The sequence below is a fragment of the Hyperolius riggenbachi genome, chromosome 9, assembly GCF_040937935.1.
Source record: "Hyperolius riggenbachi isolate aHypRig1 chromosome 9, aHypRig1.pri, whole genome shotgun sequence".
Lineage (NCBI taxonomy): Eukaryota > Metazoa > Chordata > Amphibia > Anura > Hyperoliidae > Hyperolius > Hyperolius riggenbachi.
In genome coordinates, this window is record NC_090654.1 from 243,540,441 (window position 1) to 243,562,864 (window position 22,424).

At 43.8% G+C, this 22,424-nt stretch overlaps 1 protein-coding gene across 1 annotated transcript; it reads right to left on the reverse strand.

Annotated features, from left to right (window-relative positions):
* Window positions 1–4,983: 4,983 nt before the first annotated feature.
* On the reverse strand, window positions 4,984–17,971 carry TMEM179 (transmembrane protein 179). The gene is made up of 4 exons (XM_068252029.1): window positions 17,655–17,971; window positions 14,010–14,147; window positions 10,647–10,725; window positions 4,984–6,609 (listed from the first exon to the last, which is right to left on the reverse strand). Exons 1-4 carry the CDS (start codon window positions 17,954–17,956, stop codon window positions 6,430–6,432), a joined length of 699 nt encoding a protein of 232 aa, XP_068108130.1. The 5' UTR covers window positions 17,957–17,971; the 3' UTR covers window positions 4,984–6,429.
* Window positions 17,972–22,424: the final 4,453 nt, after the last annotated feature.

Sequence of the window (22,424 nt, forward strand, 5' to 3'; positions counted from 1 at the left end):
CCTATACAGTTTCCTAGTGTCTATTTGTCCCCTTCCCTCTCATATACAGTTTCCTGGTGTGTAGTGCTTTCATCCTCCCCATATGGCTTCCCTGGTGATCTAGGGTTTAACCTCCAGTATAGCTTCCCTGGTGGTCTAGAGTGGGCCAAACATGATGCAAAGTGGGGAAACCACTTGGGGGCCAATTTAATGGCTCTGAGGGCCAGATTTGGCCCACGGGCCGAAATTTGACATGTATAATTTAGAGGCTACCTCTCCCAGTGTAAGTTGCCCCTAGTGGATTTTATTTTTCACTACAGGTTGTCTTTAAGTACAAATGAAAGACTTGCAACTCTTTCTAGCACTACTTATAGTACACAAATCTATACATCTTAAAGTGCTTTTTAATACTTTTCAAGCACGAGACAGTTAAAGCTATTGATTATTCATGAAACTTCTCTTTGCCTATTTGAATGAGGCTTTCACCCACAGGCAGCCAGTTAGTTCACTGAGGCAACATGCATGAGAGTGCAGCACCATGCTTCTATAACACTAGTGACTCATTAAATGGCTGCCTCCGTTAAAAATAATGTATATTCTAAAATACTAAATAATAACAACACATTCAATACTGCTGGATATTTGAAGAAGTACCGTATTTACATTTATCCAAGGTTCCTCTTTAACATCTGTCCCTTGTGACAAGTGGCAAACAAGTACCTAGTTAGAAACCAACATTTTCTTACTTGGGCCTTATTTAGCAATACAGTACAAAATGCAATGGGCAACCAATCATCATTAGGCCTGGAACCCACTACAAATCGCAAGTTGCTAGCACAATGGCAAGCTTTTTTTAAAGCAGCGTTTTGTAAGCGATTTCATGAGCGTTTTCCGGCAATTTTATAAAGCTTTTTGGCAGCAATTGTTATAGCGATTTGCGATGAGCGATTTTTAATTTTGATTGGTCCTTTCAAATTATTATAATTTTTTTTTACAGTTTGCAATAATTTAAAATCGCACACAAATCGCTATGTGTAGTGATTCATGAGCGATTTGCCATCGATTCAATTCTTTACATTGAAGAGCAAATGCTTCCAAAATGCTGCATGTCCTGTGATTGCGATTTTGCTTATCGCAATCGCTACTGTGGAATTTGCTACATTTATTTACATTGGCAGAGCATTTAGGGAAATCACTAGCGATTTAAAGCACTCCCTAAATGCTCAAAACACGTTCTAGTGGGTTCCAGGCCTGAATCTGATAGGCTGTCCATCAGCAACTTTGGACAGCGATCAGAACACATACTGGTATTGTCAGATTTCAGCAGATACCACCAAACAATCAATATCAGCAACAAGACAGGATGAAAAACTTAAGCCAATAAGCTATTGTCATATTAAAGGTACGTACACACGTCCAACTTTATGCCTGATTGTCGTTTGGATCAGTCATTTGAACGACTTGTCAGGCAAACAAAAACAGGTTGTTAAAACGTCACGTACACACGTCCAAACAAAGCTGCCGACAAACTAATTTACATGTCATTTTAAGTTTTGTCCAACTCTCGTCAAACCCACTTTGACTTATTAGTTGGTTGAATGACCGCTGGACGTTTGTACACACGACAGTCGTTTGACCGACAGTTGGTCCAACTGTTCGGCCAAGTGGATCAGGCAAACCGGCTGTTATCAGTCACTCGAATGTGGGTACACGCGTCCAACTTGTCATTCAAACAACAAGTTGGGCGTAAAATCAGGACGTGTGTACGTACCTTAAAGCTGGCCACTAATGGACCAATTTCTAGCAAAAAATCGTTCGAGCGATCAGAAATTCTGATTGGACGAAAAATCGTTCACTACACTATCAACGAACCAATCTTTGCTTCCTATCAATCACAACCAACAAGAAAATCCAAATTTTGGTTTGACAAAAATCCAATCGGACGACTATTTTTATAATCGTTTGTAATTGATTGTGCCCATCACCTGAGATTATCTACAACCAATCCGATCAGAATTTCTAATCGCTTGGACGATTTTTCTCTAGAAATTGGACCATTAGTGGCCCCCTTAAGCCTTATACAGGGTGAAAGGAGGTGGCCCAGTATGAGTGTAAACTACAAGTTTCACAATTAATAAGGAACAGACTTACCTTCATTTGGAGGTTAAATAGTAATTTATTAGATATCAAAAACAAATGATGCGTTTCTTGGGTTTCACGCATTTCTTCAGGTTAATAGCACAGTGTCTTTAATCCCTGTAGCAATGGCAAGCCAATGAGTTCAACCAATGGCAAGCCAACCAATGAGTTCACCTGTATTGCTGCTGGTTGAAAATGTTTGGTCAGCACAGTCACACTGGGGTGCCTCCTTCCACCCTGTATAGTAGAGTCCCCCTTTTAGGGGTCACCCCTGCAACTGATATCCAGTGGTTCCGGTGGATCTTTTGGATTGGAGTGTGACCCAAATTTGGAAGAGGACTTTTCATCCGAGTGGAGACATTTTTCTCCACATGCTCTAAACAGTGGTTGCCAGTGGTGTAGCTAAGGAGCTACGGGCTCCAGTGCAAGTTTAACACTGGGCCAAGCCCCCAAGCACTCTATACATAACAATTGATACGGCGCACCAAAACCTGCCAAGGACAACAACAGTGTCAGAGGTGCTAGAAAGGGATGGGGAACAGCATGTTAATTACCATTCAAAACAACTATAGAAGTGATTATTACCAGCACAGGACCAATAGAGAGCTAGTACTGTGGTTGAGGGAGGGCCCTACGGGGTGCCTCTGGCCCAAGTGCCCCGATGTGGTCGCTACCTCTGCACCCCCTATTGCTACGCCACTGGTGGTTGTCAAAAAGCAATCCATGTTTGTAAGTAGTATAATTGTGGATGTATTTTCCCTTCTGTGAAAATACTACCCTATTAGTGCTCCTGGTTTGTTTCTGTCTTTTTACTTTCCAGTCACTGGAGTTCCACGCTGACCTCGTCATGACGAACACCTCCTTACTAATCTAAGGCCCTGTCCACAATACATCCATTTTTTCACTTTTCACCACAAACTCTGGGTGGCATGGTGGTGTAGTGACTAGCATTCTGGCCTTGCAGCAGTGGAGTCCCGGAGTTGTAGAGCTTTAAAGAACCTGAACTAAAAAGTCAAAATAACCATACACAGGTCACACTTACCTCCTGTGTAGTCTACTACTCAATCTCTTTCTCCTCTCCTGCATCCCATTTGCCCACTGTGATCAATGGATTTCTCTGTCCTCCATTTTAAAAATGGCCATTTCCCCATAACAGCTTCCTGGTCAGCACACTGTTAAACTGAAATATCACCCACTTGAGCCATAGGGAAACATGGACATTACCTTGCACATTCAGTTGTAACTGACAGCATCCGATATATAACTGACAGCAACTGGTTTATTTCAGTTCTGACAAAATATAGTCAGAACTGGAAGGGATCACTGTAAGAAGAAAATAGTGAGCTTCTGAGAGTTACTGACGGTGAGGTTAGTATGTAATATTCATTTGCAGCTACCCCGTGTGTTTATTTTAAATAATTTTCCTCGCTTCAGGTTGCCTTTAAGTTTTACATGCAAATTTGCACATATATATTTGTGCTGGCCTATAAAGGGAACCTGAAGCGAGAGGGATATGGGGGCTGACATAATTACTTCCTTTGAAACACTACTGGCCGTCCTGCTGATCCTCTGCCTCTGATATGTTTAGCCGTAGCCCCTGAACAAGCATGCAGATCAGATTTTCTGGCCCAAGTCTGACCCATTTAGCTGCATGCTTGTTTCTGGTCTGATTCAGACACTGCAGCAGCCAAAGAGATCAGTAGGACTGTCAGGCAAGTGGTATTGTTTAAAAGGAAATAAATATGGCAGCCTCCATCTCTTCTCACTTCAGGTTCCCTTTAAAGCAATCCTGAAGTCAATTTAACATCTTCCAGATGCAATTTATTGAAATCTATGCCCTGCTTGGAGCCTCTTATATCTGCCAAGGCGTAGATTTCAGTATCCCATCTCCCCCCACTCCCACCGCTATCGGTGCTTCCTCGCTGCTAAGCTCACCTGTCTGCTCTAACCAAAGTGTAAAAAAATACATTGCCTTGAAATCAATTTAAATACCATCCATGATAAAAACTGAAGTCTGATTGGTGGCACAGCACATGTTCCCTTGTTTGGCCTAAACTAGATATACAAATACTGATTAAGGATTAGAGTAGGTTCACAATTGTTTTAAAAACGTATCCGTGGCTCCATTTTTTGGCCCGGATCAAAACCGGAGTCACGGATACCAATTTTAAAAATAGCGGCCATCTTCACTTAATTTAAAAATGGATTTGTGTGCGTTCCCGGGGGATCTGTGCTAAAAAACTGAACAGACTGTCCAGATTTACCAGGTCTTTCATGGACCCCGGATACATGGAGGGGTAGTGAAAACCTATGCAAAAACAGACCTTCCTCTACCCAGGCAGCTCTGGACACAGAAACGGATCCATTTCTGTTGTCCCAGCCCTGTCTGTGGGTGGGGAGGGGGCCGCCATGCTGGAGGGGGTATCAGGCAGGAAGGGGGACAGTGGCAAGGAGGGGTGTCGGACCCCTTCCTCCCTCACCTGGGTCCCCCCTTCCCCTCCAGCTAGTTTCTTTTAAAAATCATTTTTAAATCAATTTAGCAGGAATTTGCGAGTGAGGAACATACTTCGCTGCATCACTTGCTGCAATGCTGTCCAACAAAGTACAGAGGGCAGCATTGCAGGAAGTGACGCGGCGAGCGGTTGAACGCAGAGAAGTAAGTTCCCCACTCGCCACTAAATTCATTTAAAAATGATTTTTAAAAGAAACTAGCTGGAGGGGGAGCCAGGAAGGGGGGACCCAGGTGAGGGGGTGTGACCCCCCTCCCTGCCACTGTGCACGCTGCCCCCCTTCCGGGCTACTACCGCCTCCAGCATGGCGGCCCCATCCCCACCCACAGACAGGGCTGGGGATAAGTTTCCATGAACTGGTAACGTGTGCTGCAAAAAAGACAAACGGGGAGACAACATTTTTTTTTTAGAAAAATGGATCCATTTGAAACGGATCCAATCTGCAACTGGGCATGGTGGACCTAGCCTATAGAATGGTAAAATCTATGGCACTGATAAATACTGTCCATAGAAACTTTGGCTTAAAGTTACTTGGATCACAGTTAGGATTTTAAAGAGAATCGGAAACAAATAGGCATGTGTAATAATCCAAATCTCAACTAAGAGTGTTGATTTACCCTCCACTACCAGATTTGTCCTTTCATTTATTAACATTGTCTTCACACACTTCTGGGCATGTCACGTCTGGAGGAGGCTTGAAGGAATCATAAGGTATGCTTCACTGCCTGACTTCAGTGCTCTGCTATCCCTCCATTGCTGATAACTGTCACATAAACTATTTAAATCCCGTACACACACTTGACTTAAGTCAGCTAAGGCGACCTATAATGATTGACCACCTCAGCTGATAATCAGGCGTGTGTACGGCCCAGTGGCAATGGCTGGCAGCGATGAGGGGGTCTGTGGCAGACAACCTGGGGTGCAGAGGTACATGAGCAGAGTACTTCTTGCTACTTAATACTAAGAGCCCCTCTGGCTAGCTACATCTGGCGCTATCCATTCTCAGGGCTATCTAATACAGGGCGTCCCCCTGAATGCCCATACTGGAAGGCTACCTAATTCTGGAGGTACCTCTGGCTATTTATAGCAGGGAGTATTTCTGGCTACCTATACTGGGGGCCTACCTGGGGCTACTTAAAACTAGGGGGTACCTCTGGCTATCAATAAAGCCATCTTGATAGCTGGTAAAGCTGTCTTGATATGTAAACAAGCTAACAGCCACCCATGTGAATTAAGTAAGATTTGTATTTAACACAAGTTCCTGGCAAGCTTAAATCATGCTGGATTGCTGTTAAAAGACCTCTCAAACAGGACAGTTTTTGTTCTTCATTAGGACAAACTGAGAAACTCTTTAGGGGCCCAAAGTCAGAGATAGTGGGGGTCACAAGAACTTTATGGTCAGTACAGTAGTAAAATGAAAGGGGGACCCTGAGCCCATAAAACTGTCCCTGCTATTAACCAAACCCGATCAGTGCTGAATGTCCTTTCTCAAGAGGCAAGAAAGTGTAAATGTTAAAGCAAAAAGCTGTGTCTGGCTTAAAAATTGGGATCATAATTTATAAGTGGGGATTTGGGCTATTATCAATGCCCATTCATAAACTCAAATAATGAGACTGTGGTGATCACATCACATAATTGATATGACATTTTGCAATTTGGCTAATTCATTGGTCAGAAGGCCTGCCTAAATTCAGTAGCCACCATTTTTGAGGATGAGTTAAAAAGGCGAGTGTATCAGAGGATATAATGTATGCTTTGTTTAGGAATAAAATGTGGCTATGGCTTATGGCTTCGCTTTCTGTTAGATCATTCCGCTTTTCTCTTCATTCATTGACTGTTTTGATGAAGACCTTCCAATCAGATGTTCCTTCTCCTGAATTAGACTGTCCAGCAGGTCCTCCTGTCTGTAATTGTGGTAGACCTTCAAGAATGCAAGGATCGCAATGGCCAGCCAAGCCAGCCAGGCTGCCCATAGTCCAAACTAGAAAAAGAAAAAAAATTTTTTTTTAAAGAGACACTGTAACAAAATTTTCAGCCTTATTTCTTCTATCCTATAAGTTCCTATACCTGTTCAAATGTGGTCTGGCTTACTGCAGCCATTTCTAGTTGCACAGTGGCTGTGTTATCTCTGTTATATAATCTAATCTTCTCTCTTCGGTCGGCTCTGTCGGGCTCAGGCAGGAATGTGCAGAAGCTATACACACCCTCTCCACAGCCTATCACAAACTGGTAACAGCCATGTCTTTTGTTTGTAAACACTGTCTAAAACTGGCAATTACAAGCCAGGATTGCAGCAGGGAGTGGCAGAAACAGCACACAGGGGCCCAGGAGAACATAATGAATAGAATGGTATACTTTTTAATGTAAGAATTTTACAGTACAGATTCTCTTTAAGTTAAATTTTTGATAATTGATGAAACACCAGCTAAAAGGATAAGTGACTTCATACATACTCTTAATAACCTCTACATCTTCCCCTTAAAGTGCACCTTAAGTGAAAATAAACTGACGAGATAAACAATTTTAGATACTCCACAGTTTTATGTTATGTTTAAAACCATTAAAAAAGAGTTAGTGTTTTTCTTTGCTCAATGGCACAAAGTTCCTGTGTTTCAGAGAGCTAAAATATAAACATGACTTACATATTCATGTTCTGAATCCCATATCTGTGACCTGTTATCTGCTTATTAGCCTGAAAAGTGCTCTCTGTGCTCCAGTTACTTCCTGTCTATGCCTAAAAGCTGGCCATACAACAAGCTATACTGCGGCCCAATCGACCATCTGGTTCGATCATTTTATCAAAATGGATGAAAATCAGTGCCACAACAAGCATCTCCGATCAAGCATCCGCAATCGACCAGCACCGGCCAAAGGGTGCGGGTAGAGTTGGATTAGGTAGGTGGGTTTGGAGAAGAGTTGGAGGGTTTTAATGACCCCTCAAACCTGACATTGGAGAAGACAACTGGGGCGAGGGACAGAATGTAAGTGGGGGCAGAATAATGACTCACATGTAAATGACGCAGCACCCAATTCATTGGGATTGTTTCAATCACTCTTGCAAGAATTAAACTGAATTTAGTCAACTTTTCTGAATTAGCTGCTTTGCATAATAGGCCAATATATATGGGTGACAGAATTATTACAGGAAGCTAATAATCTCTTGAGAAATTATTGCAATAATAATGTTAATATAAGAAACGCAAAACGTAAAAAAAAAGTAATCTTACACTAAATTATCTACAGTTCATTTATACATTCATTGAATTAAAAAACTGTGCGGTGCAAAGCAAGGGAGAAAAAAAATCAGCTCCTACCTACCCGTATACTGGAGTAGGGGGGTAGTGAATGAGATGCTAATGATTCAGAGATGATGCAAATATTATATTTATTTGTGCAGCTTGGAAATGGACCAATCAAATTAAGTCACTGTGGAAGGAGAGTTGCTCTCTGATTGGCTACCTGAGCTTGTGCTTATAACAGGCAGGGTGGTTAGGGTTACATGATGAGAGGGAGGAGGGCATTGTTTAGAGATAACCGATTGACAGGAAAGTGTGCTGAAACCCCGACAAAAGTGCCATCACATAACATTGTAATACTGATAGATTATCGGTAACAGCACTTTAGTTTTCTTTTCTCTTCTTTTTTATCTGGCTTAAATTAACAGGTATGCAAATCAAACATACGTAACACAAACAGGTGTAACCGGCAGTGATAGGCATCCGTCCCACATGGTTTTCCAGGACATGTGACCACTAATGACCAGTCTGTGGACATCTGGTGTCACCAGTACTCTGGAAAGGCACTCAGAACAATAATTAATTATCAATTCGGGTGTCCCAAGTTGAAGGTGTGTAAAAGCCCTAAATAGGGCAGCAGTTTATGGAAAGATTTAAAGTGAACTTGAACCGAATAAAATTATTTAAAATAAGCACATGATGTACCTGCAAATTAATATTACATACTTACCTCATCATCAGAAGCTCACCATTTTCTTATCCCCATGATTCCTTACAGTTTTGACAAGATTTTGTCAAAACTGAAATATATCAGTTGCTGTCAGTTATATATCAGTTGCTGTCAGCTACGACTGAAAGGATAACTAATGTGCAAGATAATGTCCATGTTTCCCTATGGCTCAAGTGGGTGATATTACAGTTTAACCGTATGCTGTCGAGGAAGCTTTTATGGGGTAATGGCCATTTTCAAAATGGTGGATGGAGAACTCCATTGATCGCAGTGGACAAACGGGATGCAGAGAAGGAGAAAAAGATTGATGAGTAGACTACGCAGGAGGTAAGTATGAAGTGTGTATGTTTATTCTGACTTTTAGTTTTCAGTTCAGGTTTACTTTAAATATCTGTTACCTTCCATAGCCATGCCTGTTTCATGACTTTCCTTCAGCTTTATGATTAATCCTTGCATACATCCGATTAACATTGATTCCCTTTTATAATCCAAATACAGTGAAAGCCAAAGCCTATAGAAGGACACAGTACTCCTAGACAGATGACTGTTCTGCCCTTCAAAACGATGCTTTAGTACCTTAGATGATCAAATGAAAGACTTTCCATCCAATATGTGCTACACATAACATGAAAGTCATCTCAGAAGCTCCCATTGCACAGGAATGCTCTCAAAAGGCAACTCTGTAAATCTATGAATGGAGTTCTTAGAAAATCAATGGTGCGTCCTTTATACCAGCTATTTGCATTTAAATTGAGTAAAAGAGATGGAGCTTTGAAGAACACGATGCTTTCGCAAGGTCAGAGTCCTCGTCAATCAATGCTGCGACAACATTTAACTAACCTATAGGTTTCATGGAGGACTGGCAGTTTGGCATTTCACAGGAATTCTTTCAAAGTGGACCTGTGAGGGTTGAACTGAGTGAGCTGACATTACAAAATTTGTTTTTAGATGCAAGTTCTAAAACTATCGTCCTGAACACGGTTTAGGGAAAATTATGTGAAACAAGCATGAGGAGAAGATCCGCTCTTCGTGCTTAAAGGAGTTATCAGGCAACGTAAAGTAAAATGAGTGGTACTTCCCAGGGGTTTCCTCCAGTTCCAAGCTCCCAGGATGTCCCTCGCCGCAGCTCTCCCCGCAGCCGTTCGCCAGTGATGACGTTAGAGTGACCCGGAGGTCACTCTGTACTGCGCCTGCGTGAGTGGCACTGTCAATCACCACCACGTGGGCCGGAGCAGACTGCGCAGGCGCAGTAGTTCTGCGTTTGCACAGTCCGCTCCGGCCCACGTGGCGGTGATTGACAGCGCCGCTCTCGCAGGCGCAGTACAGAGAGACCTGGAGGTCAGCCTGATGTCATCGCCGGGGACCGGGTCGGAGCTGCGGTGAACGGCCACAGGGAGAGCTGTGGCGAGCCCCCGGTAAGTACCACTCATTTTACTTTGCGTTGCCTGATGACTCCTTTATTAGGGCAGCCGAGGTGACATGTGACATGTTGAGATAGACACGTGTATATACAGTGCCAGGCACACAAATAACTAGGCTGAATTCCTTTAATTTTTTCCCTGCCTTAAAGAGTTAAAAATTAGGTATGCAAGTGAAAGTTTCTGTCCAGGTCAGACTGGGTCAGACTATAGCATAACCTTCATTGATTAGTAATTACAGTCATAAAATACTTTCCTGTCAGTAAATGGCTTCTGAGAGCAGGAAAGAGATAAAAGGGTCAATAATTCATAGATTTGAGCTCTGGCATACTTCAAGGAAGGTGTTATTGAGCAAAGACAATGAAACAGTAAAAGCTTAAAAACTAGATTTAAATATAAAATAAAACTGTGGTATACATAAGAAAGTAATTTTTAGGAAGAGGATAAATAGGATAGGAGCATTAGGAGGAATGCAAATTCCTCCAGGTATCTGATCTAGATCATCTGACACAATTTCTCATGTTTTTGGGCTGCGGAAACCTCATGTGACAACCAAATTGTGCACTGTGATTACTAAGGTATCAAAGAGGGTATTTAGATCAGTGCCTGCAATGTGGTGTTAATAACGACTTACCTGCGCAATCGCAAACTGATCATAGAAAGAGGAGTTTTCTACGTTAAGTTCAAGATCTTTCTCCTGGAGTTCTTCACAACTGCAGAAAAGATCGGATACAGTGAAGACAGAAATCACAGGGTAAGAAGAATTAGTTTGTTTCCTAGACTATAACATCAGTCATACCATTCCTTTCTCAACCAATCACGAGTCATCTTTTTCAGTTACTCTTCGGACTGTTCTACACTGATGTAAGGAGACACAAGTGCTAGGAGTTGAAACAGCCTTTCCCGGCACTATCTTGAAACGAAGGGGCCCTATTCAATTAACTTTTCCACTTGTGTTTTCCCCTAGGTCAAGGGTCAGGAACCTTTTTGGCTGAGAGAGCCATAAACGCCACATATTTTAAAATGTTATTCCCTGAGAGCCATACAATATGTTTCAAACTAAATACAAGTACAATTGGAGCGCTGGTTAGTTTTGGAGGGAGGGTGAGTAAGTTAGTAGTGCATGCTACAGCAGTAGCGTACCTACTTTGAAAATGTTACTTGCGCTGCCACACTAAGCTGAGCTGCTTGAGCAGTGTAGCTTAGTGAATCAACCCCTACTGATTTGTAAGAGAGACAGATGCAGCCATCAAAAGAGCCACATCTGGCTCCCGAGCCATAGGTTCCCTACCTCTATCCTAGGTGGTATTTCCACAATCTGTCAATAAAATGCCTTTTAAGCCACCAACAAGCAAAAAAAGTACTATCAAAATAATGTTGATAGTACTTTATTTATTTATTTTAAATATATTGTGAACCTAAAAAGTAGCTTTAAATATTAACCAGTTCAGCCTATCTGGACGAGCTTCCTCATCCAGATAGGCACTGCTGCTCCCGCTGCATGGTGCGCGCGATCCGGCACACTCCCACGCGCGCACCCGCCGCTAGCCCCCCGATCAGTGAATGGGAATATAATTCCCATTCACCGATATAAACTCCCCGCCGAAATACTGACGCATTCTATCCAGAGAGCGAGGTATTTCTGCCCCCAGGAAACTTCTCCTCTGCTTTTTGGATCGTTCGCATCCAGGACTTTTTTCACTTTTTAAACTGCACCCACATATATTTTTAATTAAACAAATATATTATTTTACATTTAAAATAAGCAGTTTCCCTCCCACACCAAAAATTACCCACATAATTTTTTATTAAAAAAAAAAATAATAAAAAATACAATAAAAAAAAGAAAAACTTCATAAATAGTTACCCAAGGGTCTAAACTTTTTTAAATATGCACGTCAAGAGAGTATGTTATTATATTATTTAAAATTATAAGCTTATAAATAGTGATGGACACAAATTGAAAAAATGCACCTTTATTTCTAAATAAAATATCGGCACCATAAATTGTGATAGGGACACCGTTTAAATGGTGTAATAACCGGGACAGATGGGCAAATAAAATACATGGGTTTTAATTACGGTAGCGTATACTAATTTCAAACTATAATGGCCAAAAACTAAGAAATAATGAATTTTTTTCATTTATTTCTTAATTTTCCTGTTAAAATGGATTTAGAAAAAAATAATTCTTAGCAAAATGTACCACCCAAAGAAAGCCTAATTAGTGGCGGAGATATAGATCAATTCATTGTGATAAGTAGCAATAAAGTTATAGGCGAATGAATGGGAGGTGAACGTTGCTCGGATGCATGAATTTTCGGCACTGCGGTGCTGAACCGGTTAAAGCAACGTGTTTGTGGACAGCATTAAAAATAAAGGAAAATAAAAAAGAAGAACTCCAGTGAAAAAAAAGTGCTTAATTTTTTACAATAATTATATATAAATGATTAAGTCAGTGTTTGCCCATTGTAAAATTTTTCCTCTCCCTGATTTACATTCTGACATTTATCACATGGCGACATTTTTACTGCTGGCAGGTGATGTCACTGGAAGGAGAGGCTGCTTGCTTTTTTGGCAGTTGGAATTAGCTGTTATTTCCCACAATGCAACAAGGCTCCCACAGTGGGATGTCAGTACCATGGTCTTGACATCACACTGTGGGAGGGGTTTCACCACAATATCAGCCATACAGAGCCCCCTGAAGTTCCTTTTGAGAAAAGGAAAAGATTTCTCATGGGAAAGGGGGTATCAGCTACTGATTGGGATGAAGTTGAGTTCTTGGTTACGGTTTCTCTTTAAGGCCCCTTGTACGTGGCATTACCTGTTGTACCGCAGGGTGATGCAACAGCAATGCAAGGCAATGGGGCCTAGCACACTTAACCCATCACCGGAATTGCCAGAACCACCACAAAATCAACAGCACGTTACCACTGGACTTCCATGCCGGCAGAAATAATGTAAGTCAATGAGCAAAGCATACCTTATAGAAAGGTTGGGAATACAACAGGAATCCCAGTGAAGTACTTCCTGTTCAGCGAGGAGCATGTCACTGGGCGCGGGGGGGTCAGCACTACAGTGTTCTCCCCAGAAATTTTTTCCAGCTGGGTGGCATGAAAAAGTAGCCGGGTGGGGCAATATGAGAGAATGCAGGACCAGTGCTTCTGTGCGCAACTCTGCTTACACCATAGGAGGAGGTGAGCCGGTGACAGCCGGGTGTTCACCAAAAATAGCCGGGTGGAGCACCCGGCTAAAAGAGTCTGGGGAGAACACTGCACTATGCATATGACTCTGTCTGCCTACTCTGCCGCAAGGTCATATGTTTGTGATGTTGTGCGTTGCGGTGCAATGCAATGCGGCGGGGCATCGCAACACATGCCTCAAATGTAAAACCAGCCTAAAGGACAATTATCATGAAAAATTGTGAAGTTTAAAATACATTTCTCACAGAATAAAATGCACTTTAAATTACTTTTTCCCTATGTTGCTGTCACTTACAGTACGCAATGAAAATACGACCAGTCCATCTCCCCATGGGGGATTCTCGGTTATTTTTTTATTTACAAAAGTACTTACAGAACAGCAGTTACTCAGTCCACCTGACAAAATAGTGTTCAAATAAGGAGGAAAGCTGACTAACATCTTTGTATAGATTGTTTCCAGGGAGTGCTTTTGTAAAGAATAAAAGTAATAATAGTGAATCTCCCATGAGGAGATGGACTAGCCCAAAACCCGTCAGATCTGTCAGGTTTTTACCACCTACAGTAAATGACAGCAACTTAGGGAAAAAGTAATTTACAATGCATTTTACTCTGAGTAAATTGTACATTTTATGGGTGTATATTTAAAATTTTACAAATTATTTTTTTTTTTTTTTTGCAATAGTGGTCCTTTAATAAGGATTTAAATCTATTAAAATATATGGACCTGTTAAATGCAAAAATGGCCCTGAACTTGAGCTTGAAGTGAAGGGCAGGCATAAATCTCCCGTGCTTACCTGTTGGGCATGCTGCCTTTCTCTGTAACCGCATCGCACCACATGTTAAACCCCACACTCACGATGGTGCTGGCAATGAAAGTATCGAAAACCACAAAGGAGCTGATCAGCAGATTCAAGAAGGCATAAAAGAAAGAGCTGCAATAAAAAAAGGAAAGACAACATAACTCACTGCAAAGCAAAAAGAACACGATCAGCAAACACCTCAGCCAACATCCAACCAGCATAGAGCAGGAATAAGTGGTCTCCTAAGACATCTGTATTAATTAATAATGCCGAGGAGAGACAGGAAGACCCGAGATTACTCTTCCCCGCTCTCATTATCCTTGTCACTTAAATTACTTTATTTTTTCACTTAATGAGATTTTAAATCATTAATCCTCAACCGTCTTTTAAGCATATATCACACAGTACAATCAAAAACAGTTAGCGGACGACACGAAAAACCTGAGATGATTAAAATCTACAGCTGTTCTACCTGTGTTTGCCTGGAATCTCACTGTACCAGATTACAGGCTGCATCCAGGGCCAGGCTGGGGCTACAATGCAGCTTTAAAGCATTCCTGAAGCAAATAAAACAAAAACAAAACAAAAAAATACCTATGGAGAGGCAGGACTCTGGGTCTTATAGAGTCTTCCTGTTCTTCTCATGGTCCACTCGTTCCAGCGCTGTCACCCCTTTTAGCAGTCTTCTACTGATGGGTTGAAGACTGCTCTGTGCCACCACGGGATGCATCAGAGGTGTTCAGGGGCAGCTCCGTACAGCAGTGCTGGTCGTAATGGAAAAATCTACGCTTACGGATCATTACGCGTAATTTTACGCTATTACGCATTACGCAATTACGGTTACAGCGTAGGAAATTATCTACGGTACATCACTGTAATTACGTGTAAACTTACGCAGTTATGCGTAAGGATACTGTAATGTAGGCGCTTACACTACGATGTTATGCGTAGTGCTGTAATACCCATTAATGCGTATTTTTTTACGCATACAGACGATATGTACGCAATAGCCGTCAATGTGACAGTTATTGCGTACATATCATTCGTATGCGTCAAAACGTACGCTTATACTGAAGGGCGGGAGAAGATACTATTGGTTGCTTAGGATGTTGACTGATTGGCTACTCTTAGAAAAGGGGAGTTTTTACGTTCGTAATTACGCGTAAAATTACGCGTGTTCATAAAATTACGCATACCTAGCAATTACGGTAGACAGTGTAATTACGAAACCACTCTACTGCTTACGTGTAAATAATTACGCGTAAGACCGTAATTTACGCGTAAATTTACATTGAATTACGATGCGTAATTACGCTCATGCGTAATTTCGGCCCAGCACTGCCGTACAGCCGCCCATCTTCAGGAGCACTCCGAAGACTTTCGAACCCTCCCCGGAGGGAGGTTTGAATGGCGGTGGAACGAGGGGACTGTGAAAGGAATAGGAAGGCTCTACAGGAGGACCCAGAGTCTTCCCTCCATTGGTAAGTATCTGTCTTTTTTTTTTTTATTTGCTTCAAGCAAACAAAGGTGGAGGCCAGGCAGCGACACAAGGTGGCCCCTGCATGTGGTACTGCAGCTATGACCTGCGGGCTGCATGGTATTAACAACTGTAGAGAGCTTGAGGGGCCACAAAAAAAAGGCTCGGTTGGCGACATTTGGCCCTTGGGCCTGACTTTGGACATAGGAAAAAGTTTCCTGTAAAATAGTAGCCAGGTGGGGCGAGATGAGAGAATGCAGGGCTGGTGCTTCTGTGAGTAACTTTGCTTATAGCTTAGGAGATAGAAAGTATCTAACATACACTAACTTGGCTTCTCTGGGTCCTCTTACCTCATTATCTGCCCATCCTGAGTTCCAGAATCTTTACTGGTTAAACTGTCACAATGGTCATGTGACTGGAGTGTCACATGACAATTCAATGAACAACACCAACCCTATACAGCCCCAAATGTATTTGCACCAGGGAATCAATTCAGAAAGCTCTGACCTGAGGGACACAGCCCACGCAAGCATCCAAAGATCTGGGACTCCACTTAGATTTAGTCAAGCAAACTGCTGCTCTATGGTAAGAATATCACAACATGGAGCACAACATTTCCATCCAATTTACCTTTACCAATTTACCTTTTTCACCAGCGAAGTGATCAGATAAATGACTGATTGGATTGGCAGAAAATTAACCTCATTGATGTCCCATATCGACTGTGAACTATTTGAAATGTTGATCATTTGCGACAATTTAGCTGATCAGAAAAACGTTTTTATAATTGGTTGTGGTAAACGGGAGATATTGGTTTGGTGATGGTGAAATAATCGATGTATTACCACATATTATTTCCTATCGCATTTACCTGATCGCTTGGGTGAGTCTTTGCTGAAAATTGTACCATTACTGGGAACATTACACTTTGGTAAAATGGGTCACATAGACTACAATGTTAATTGCGACTATAGCAGCCCCCAGGGGTATTAAGGCGGAGCGAATATTGGGGGACTGGGGTTTTGGTGCCAAAGGCGGTGCATATATTAGCATCTTTTGAGGTGGAGGCTTTGGACAGTTAGGGTTAGGCATTGATAGATTGAAAATTAGTGTGAAAACAGGTTTAAGTTTTAGTGCTAGTAAAAAAAATTTAATCCATATCGGTAAAAAAATCGTATTACCCATTTCCTAATAGTAGAATTTCGATTATTTGAGAATATTCTACTAACGGCTATTCCTGACACCCTGATTACCGTAAGCACCTTTTTTACAAGTATGTCCTAACTGCTAAGCAGGTTACTTTGGCGCAGTCCCTACCCAGCAGTGTGCCTGGCCTGGGTTCCACCATAGTCGTTTGTGTTATTACATCTATGGCCACACATCGGTATAAACAGTGTAATTTGGGTGCCAGCGATAGCCAGACCTCAAACTACTTCTCCCTCTGAGCTGCAACAACTTGGAGGGGGAATAGTAATTAACGCTGCCTGGGGTTTCAGCAGCAGCTGGGTGAGCCATCATTCCGCTCACCCTGTGCCCAACTGACTGGGCAGCCAAATCATATGTATGCCCCTAACCAATGATGGGTTCATTTTAAATGAGGACCCAGGCAAAGTAGTACGTTTTGCTTATCCTGGTGGTGCATTAGACAATCTGAGGTGGGAAACAGAACTTAGTTCTCAAGCAGTTGGGCTCCCTGACACCCATTACACCCTAAGCCAGTGATCTGCAAACTTGGCTCTCCAGCTGTTAAGGAACTACAAGTCCCACAATGCATTTGCCTTTATGAATTATGACTGTGGCTGTCAGACTACTGCAATGCATTGTGGGACTTGTAGTTCCTTAACAGCTGGAGAGCCAAGTTTGCAGATCACTGCCCTAGGCACCTGCCTGGGTTGCCTTGTGGATGATCCTGCTCTGCCCCTAACTGGGCTTCCTCAAACATGGGCCCACTTGCAAGCACAACCTTTGCTACCTCTGCTCCTGTACTACTGGAGAATGGAGATGAGGGGGGCAGGAAACTTGTCCTGGAGTGTGGAGAGGAGGCAGAACATGTATCAGCCACAGAGGTATATATACACTGCAGTTGGATAGAATGACATGCGGAGGAGAGTCCCTGCCACCCATCCCCTGCACATAGCTATGGGCGGCTATGTCATACTCACTCCTCGTGGCCCTTGCAGAGGAAGAAGAGCGTCCTCCACGCCTGCACGGCGGCGGCCAGCAGGGACACCACCCCGGAGAAGACGCTGAACCTGCAGGCGGACTCCGGCCCCCACTCGTCCACAGTGAAGTGCTCCCGCTCCAGCGTGATGTTGCCGCTCAGCCACACGCCCTCGGTGAAGAGCAGGCATTTCCCGTGGAAGTCGGCGCTGTTCTCGGACAGCGGCACCACGGCGATGAAGCTGAAGAGGAAGGCCAGGAAATAGAGGATGCACTGGGCGAAGAGGAAATTATTCAGCGCCATGTTCCAGGCTGGGAGGGCGGCTCATAGAGGATGCGCAAATGCAGCCCGGGGGAGATGCTGAGGATGAGGTGTGGGCAGCAGCGGCGTCATTAGTGATTTCCTGCATCAGGCAGGTACAGCCTCAGCCACCATCACTGCAGGCGCTGCTATGGCCGGGGGGATGCCAGTACTGAGGCTTCAGCACCATGGACAGCCCTGCAGGCTTCAGCACCATGGACAGCCCTGCAGGCTTCAGCACCATGGACAGCCCTGCACGCTTCAGCACCATGGAGTACTCTGCAGGCTGCACATTGCTGGAGCCTGATTGCTACAGGGGCAATCACTTTCCTCCAGGCCTGTGTTGAGGGGCATTTAGTATCAATATAAGGGTGCCCATACTTAATAATGCCAGCTGAATCGGAAATGCTGAAAAATCTCGGTCACAAGGGCTCGATTGGGTGTGTGTTCGAAATCGCAATGATCCCTCCAAGTGTATTTGTGTCCTCCCGGTGTGAAGTGTTAAAGGATACATCCGAGGACCTAAAAAAATAAAAAAAATCCACTTACCTCGGGCTTCCTCCAGCCTCTGCCAGCCGTCCTGTGCCCATGCCGCAGCTCCACTCCACGCTGGCGGTCTGGGGTCCCCTCTGGTGAATAATGCGCGAGCGGCTCTAAGAGTCGCGCTGAAGTCATCCGAACTGTACTGTGCAGGCGTAGTAATTCTGCACCTACGCAGAACAGCCCGGATGACATCTGTGTGACTCAATAAGCCGCACAGTGGAACGCAAGAAGATGGAGGAAGATGCCAACCTGGCGAGGTCGGCCTCTGCACCGGAGGGAACTGGGAGCCAACGGAGCTGCGGCAAGGGCACAAGTCGGTAGCCAGAGGCTGGAGGTAAGTAGATTTCTTTTTCTTTTCTTCCTGGGACCTTCCCTTTAACGGCTCTCTTGTCACACCAGTGTGAATCCTGGCATGGTTTGGGGTTTGGCGTCACCATGAGCACCTGTACCACATGGGACCCGGCGCATGTAGGGACATCACCAAATGTGCGGTGTCACGAAGACAAGACATAGAACATTTATATTGCGCTTTTCTCCTGGCAGATTTAAAGCACCAGAGCTGCAGCCACCAGGGCACGCTCTGTAGGCAGTAGCAGTGTTAGGTAATCTCACCCAAGGTCTCCTTACTGAATAGGTGCTGGCTTACTGAACAGGAAGAGCCGAGATTTGAACCCAGGTCTCCTATGTCAGTGGCAGAGCCCTTAACCATTACACTTCCCAGCCACATAGTACAGGTGTTTGCAGTGATGCTTGACACCGGAGACCAGGATTTTCCCCGGGGGACAAGTGAGCATTCAACACTTCACATGGGTACACATATACACTTAGGGGGCAGCAGCAGGGCAATTTCCAATAGATGTCATGCTGAAATCTACTGAAAATCCCTGTGCAGTGGTGTGGGCAAGCAAGCAATAGATCCCTCTCTGATCAGTTTCGATGGCTGAATAGCGTACTGGTTAAGGGCTCTGCCTCTGACACTGGAGACCTTGGTTAAAATCTCATCTCTTGGTGTTCGGTAAGCTTCACCTATTCAGTAGGAGACCTTGGGCAAGTCTCCCTAACATTGCTACTGCCTACTGAGTGTGCTCTTGTGACAGGAGAAAGTCGCTGTACAAATACTGGAATAATTATTATCTGATGGCCGATCTGGTCATACATTGAGTGATGTATGGCCATATTAAGTTAAAGAAGCACCATAGTGACATACAGTAGAATGTAGCTTAGTTGAGGGGACCCAGTGGTAAATCACATAGACCAAACAGACCAGCTCGCGTAATCAGGTTGCATCCACTAATGTGTAATAAATAGGGAACCCCCAATTAACTAACACTCCCTATGGCTACCACCTCTGCTCGCGCAACTTTACTAAACCTATTTGGTTGGTGGATAGTGTTTCCTGCTGAGTCCCCTATTTCTTACAGGTTAGTTGATGCAGCTAGATTGCCATGAGCTGGTGGCCACGCCCCCCCAGCCCCAACTAGACTAGCATCGTAAATTATTCAAGATACCCACTTTTTCCTTAATTATCCTGGTTTCAGCAGAAACATTTCCTATCGCTATATATTGCTATATATTGGTTTTTAGTCCCACCCTCTCAGTGAGGTTACAGTTTATGCTGTTAAGCTAGCAACATTCTTCTCCCAGAACACTCTGGGAGACTAGGGGCCTGATTCACAAAGCGGTGCAAAGTGTTTGCACGCCTGTGAAAAGCCCCTTATCACGCCTAAACTCAGTTTAGGCGTGATAAAATGAAACTCGCGCGAAATTGCCGCGCGCAGTGCGCGCGATGCGCCCATTAAACCCTATGGGCGCTGCGCGCGTAAAACTTTGCGCGCGGGACTTTGCGCGCGATAAAGAGCACAAATCGGTGCTAACTCAGCGGTGCAAAGTTTATCACGCCTAAAGTCTTTTAGGCATGATAACTGAGTTATCACCGCTTTGTGAATCAGGCCCTAGGAGTTATTTCTACTGCCTTCAGAACAGAAGAGCAAATAAACATTCCACAGCGATGCACCTCCCAGCAATAAAGATGTTGCCAACTGTGATAAATTTAAGAATGTAAATCATGGTGAGGAAATATTTTACAATGAGCAAACTGTTGCTAAATCATTTATAAAGCAATGTTATTCATTACATTATTTTTAGTAGATTTTTACTCTTTATCAGTCAAGATACTGGCATGCCTGGCTATTTTGTCACATTAAGTGTCCGGTCCATAAAAACAGAGAATTCAGATAGCGGCATACTTTACATTTTTGTCACTGAAAATTATAAAAAAAATTTGTGCCAGTTTATCCCTAATTACAGTGTGAAGCCCACGCTGCTTGGCTTGTAGTGCAGCAGAATGTCCTGTTCTGTGGTGGGGGAGGTTGAGCTGTGGCTTCTGTAGTGTGGGTTCCATAATAGCATCAGCCAAGGTTTTTCCACTATGCCTGATTATTGAAATCAAGACACACTTGTGCGGAATCTATTAGTTTGGCTAGATACAATTGCAATTCAAGTCAAATTCAAGTCATTTTTGGCGATGAGAACTGAAGGTGTGCTAGTGAAACTACAGCACTCATATCACACCATTTCACTGTCTGAAGACAAAGCTGAAGGGAAAATGCCACAAGAACAAGCAGGAACTGAAGACAGTTGCAGTAGAGGCCTGAGAGCATCACAAGGGATGAAACCCGGCGTCTGGTGAGGTCTATGTCCATCTCTGCTGGATTCCAATAAAATCACTGTAATTTGGGTGTTAGCAATAGCTGGACCCTGGATTACATGTCCACTGGAAGGAATTAGGTAATCAGTTGTGGAATTTATATAACTACCTTAAGACCATACCACGCCAATGGGCGTGGACGCGGCGTCAGCCCCAGGACCGCCTAATGCCAATTGGCGTCAAGTCCAGGGGCTGCAGTTTGCAGGAGATCTCGCGCAGGCTGCGCGCGCATCTCCTGCTTGGGGGGTGGAGTTCCACCCCGCCTTCAGTCTCCGAGCAGCGATCACCATTTGGGAGACTGTTAGATGGCGAAATCGCCGTCTAATTAACATGTATAGCGCTGCGATCGGCAGTGCGATGTACTGGGGACAGCCGTGTGACACGGCTGTCCCCTCCAAATGCTGGGGAGTGATAGGCTGTATTAGGCTGAAGCCTATGACAGCGGATAATGCTGATCGATTGGCTGGCGGGGGGGAGGGAGGGAGGGAAGAAATAAAAAAAATAGTCATTTTTATAAAAAAAAAAACAAAAAAAAATATTGATAAAAAAATAAACATGGGGGGGGGGGGGGTCTGCGATCAGACTCTACCAACAGACAGCTCTGTTGGTGGGGAGAAAAGTGTGGGGGGGGGGGATCACTTGTGTGCTGTGTTGTGCTGCCCTGAAGCTTGGCCTTAAAGCTGGATTTTCCCATTTTGAAAGATATAGCCTGGTGGGGGGGTTTAGCACTGTGGTCCTGAAGTGGTTAATATATACCCCGGGATTACCATATTTTTGGACCATAAGACACACTTTTTTCTCTTCAAACATTGGGGGGGGGGGGGGAATTCAGCTCATCTTATGGTCCAAACGTGTCCCCCATAAGTGCCCCTTTGGTCCTCTGTTGCTGGCCAGCGTCCCTGTGTCTTCCTGTGTCTCACTGGCCCCCCTGTGTCACATCTGTTCCCCTGTGCCTTAATAGACCCCCTGTGACTTTGTGTGTCCCTGTGAACAGTATATCTCCATCTGCCCCCATGCCCAGTGTCCCCCTGCATCTCACCAGCCCACTCTGTCCCATCAGGCAGAAACAAAATCAGGGACACAATAGCTACATAGTTACTTTGGTTGAAAAAAGACATACGTCCATTGAGTTCAACCAGAGAACAAAGTACAACTCCAGCCTGCTCCCTCACATATCCCTGTTGATCCAGAGGAAAGCTAAAAAACCCTTAAACGGCATGG

Bases quoted from the DNA above. Each gene is read 5' to 3' on its own strand.
- TMEM179 (XM_068252029.1), bottom strand. From the start codon at position 17,956: ATGGCGCTGAATAATTTCCTCTTCGCCCAGTGCATCCTCTATTTCCTG. The intron at 10,726-14,009 runs GTAAGCACGGGA...TCTTTTCTGCAG, and splicing joins AAAGGCAGCATGCCCAACAG to TTGTGAAGAACTCCAGGAGA. The intron at 6,610-10,646 runs GTAAGTCGTTAT...TTCTTTTTCTAG, and splicing joins ATCAGTTTGCGATTGCGCAG to TTTGGACTATGGGCAGCCTG.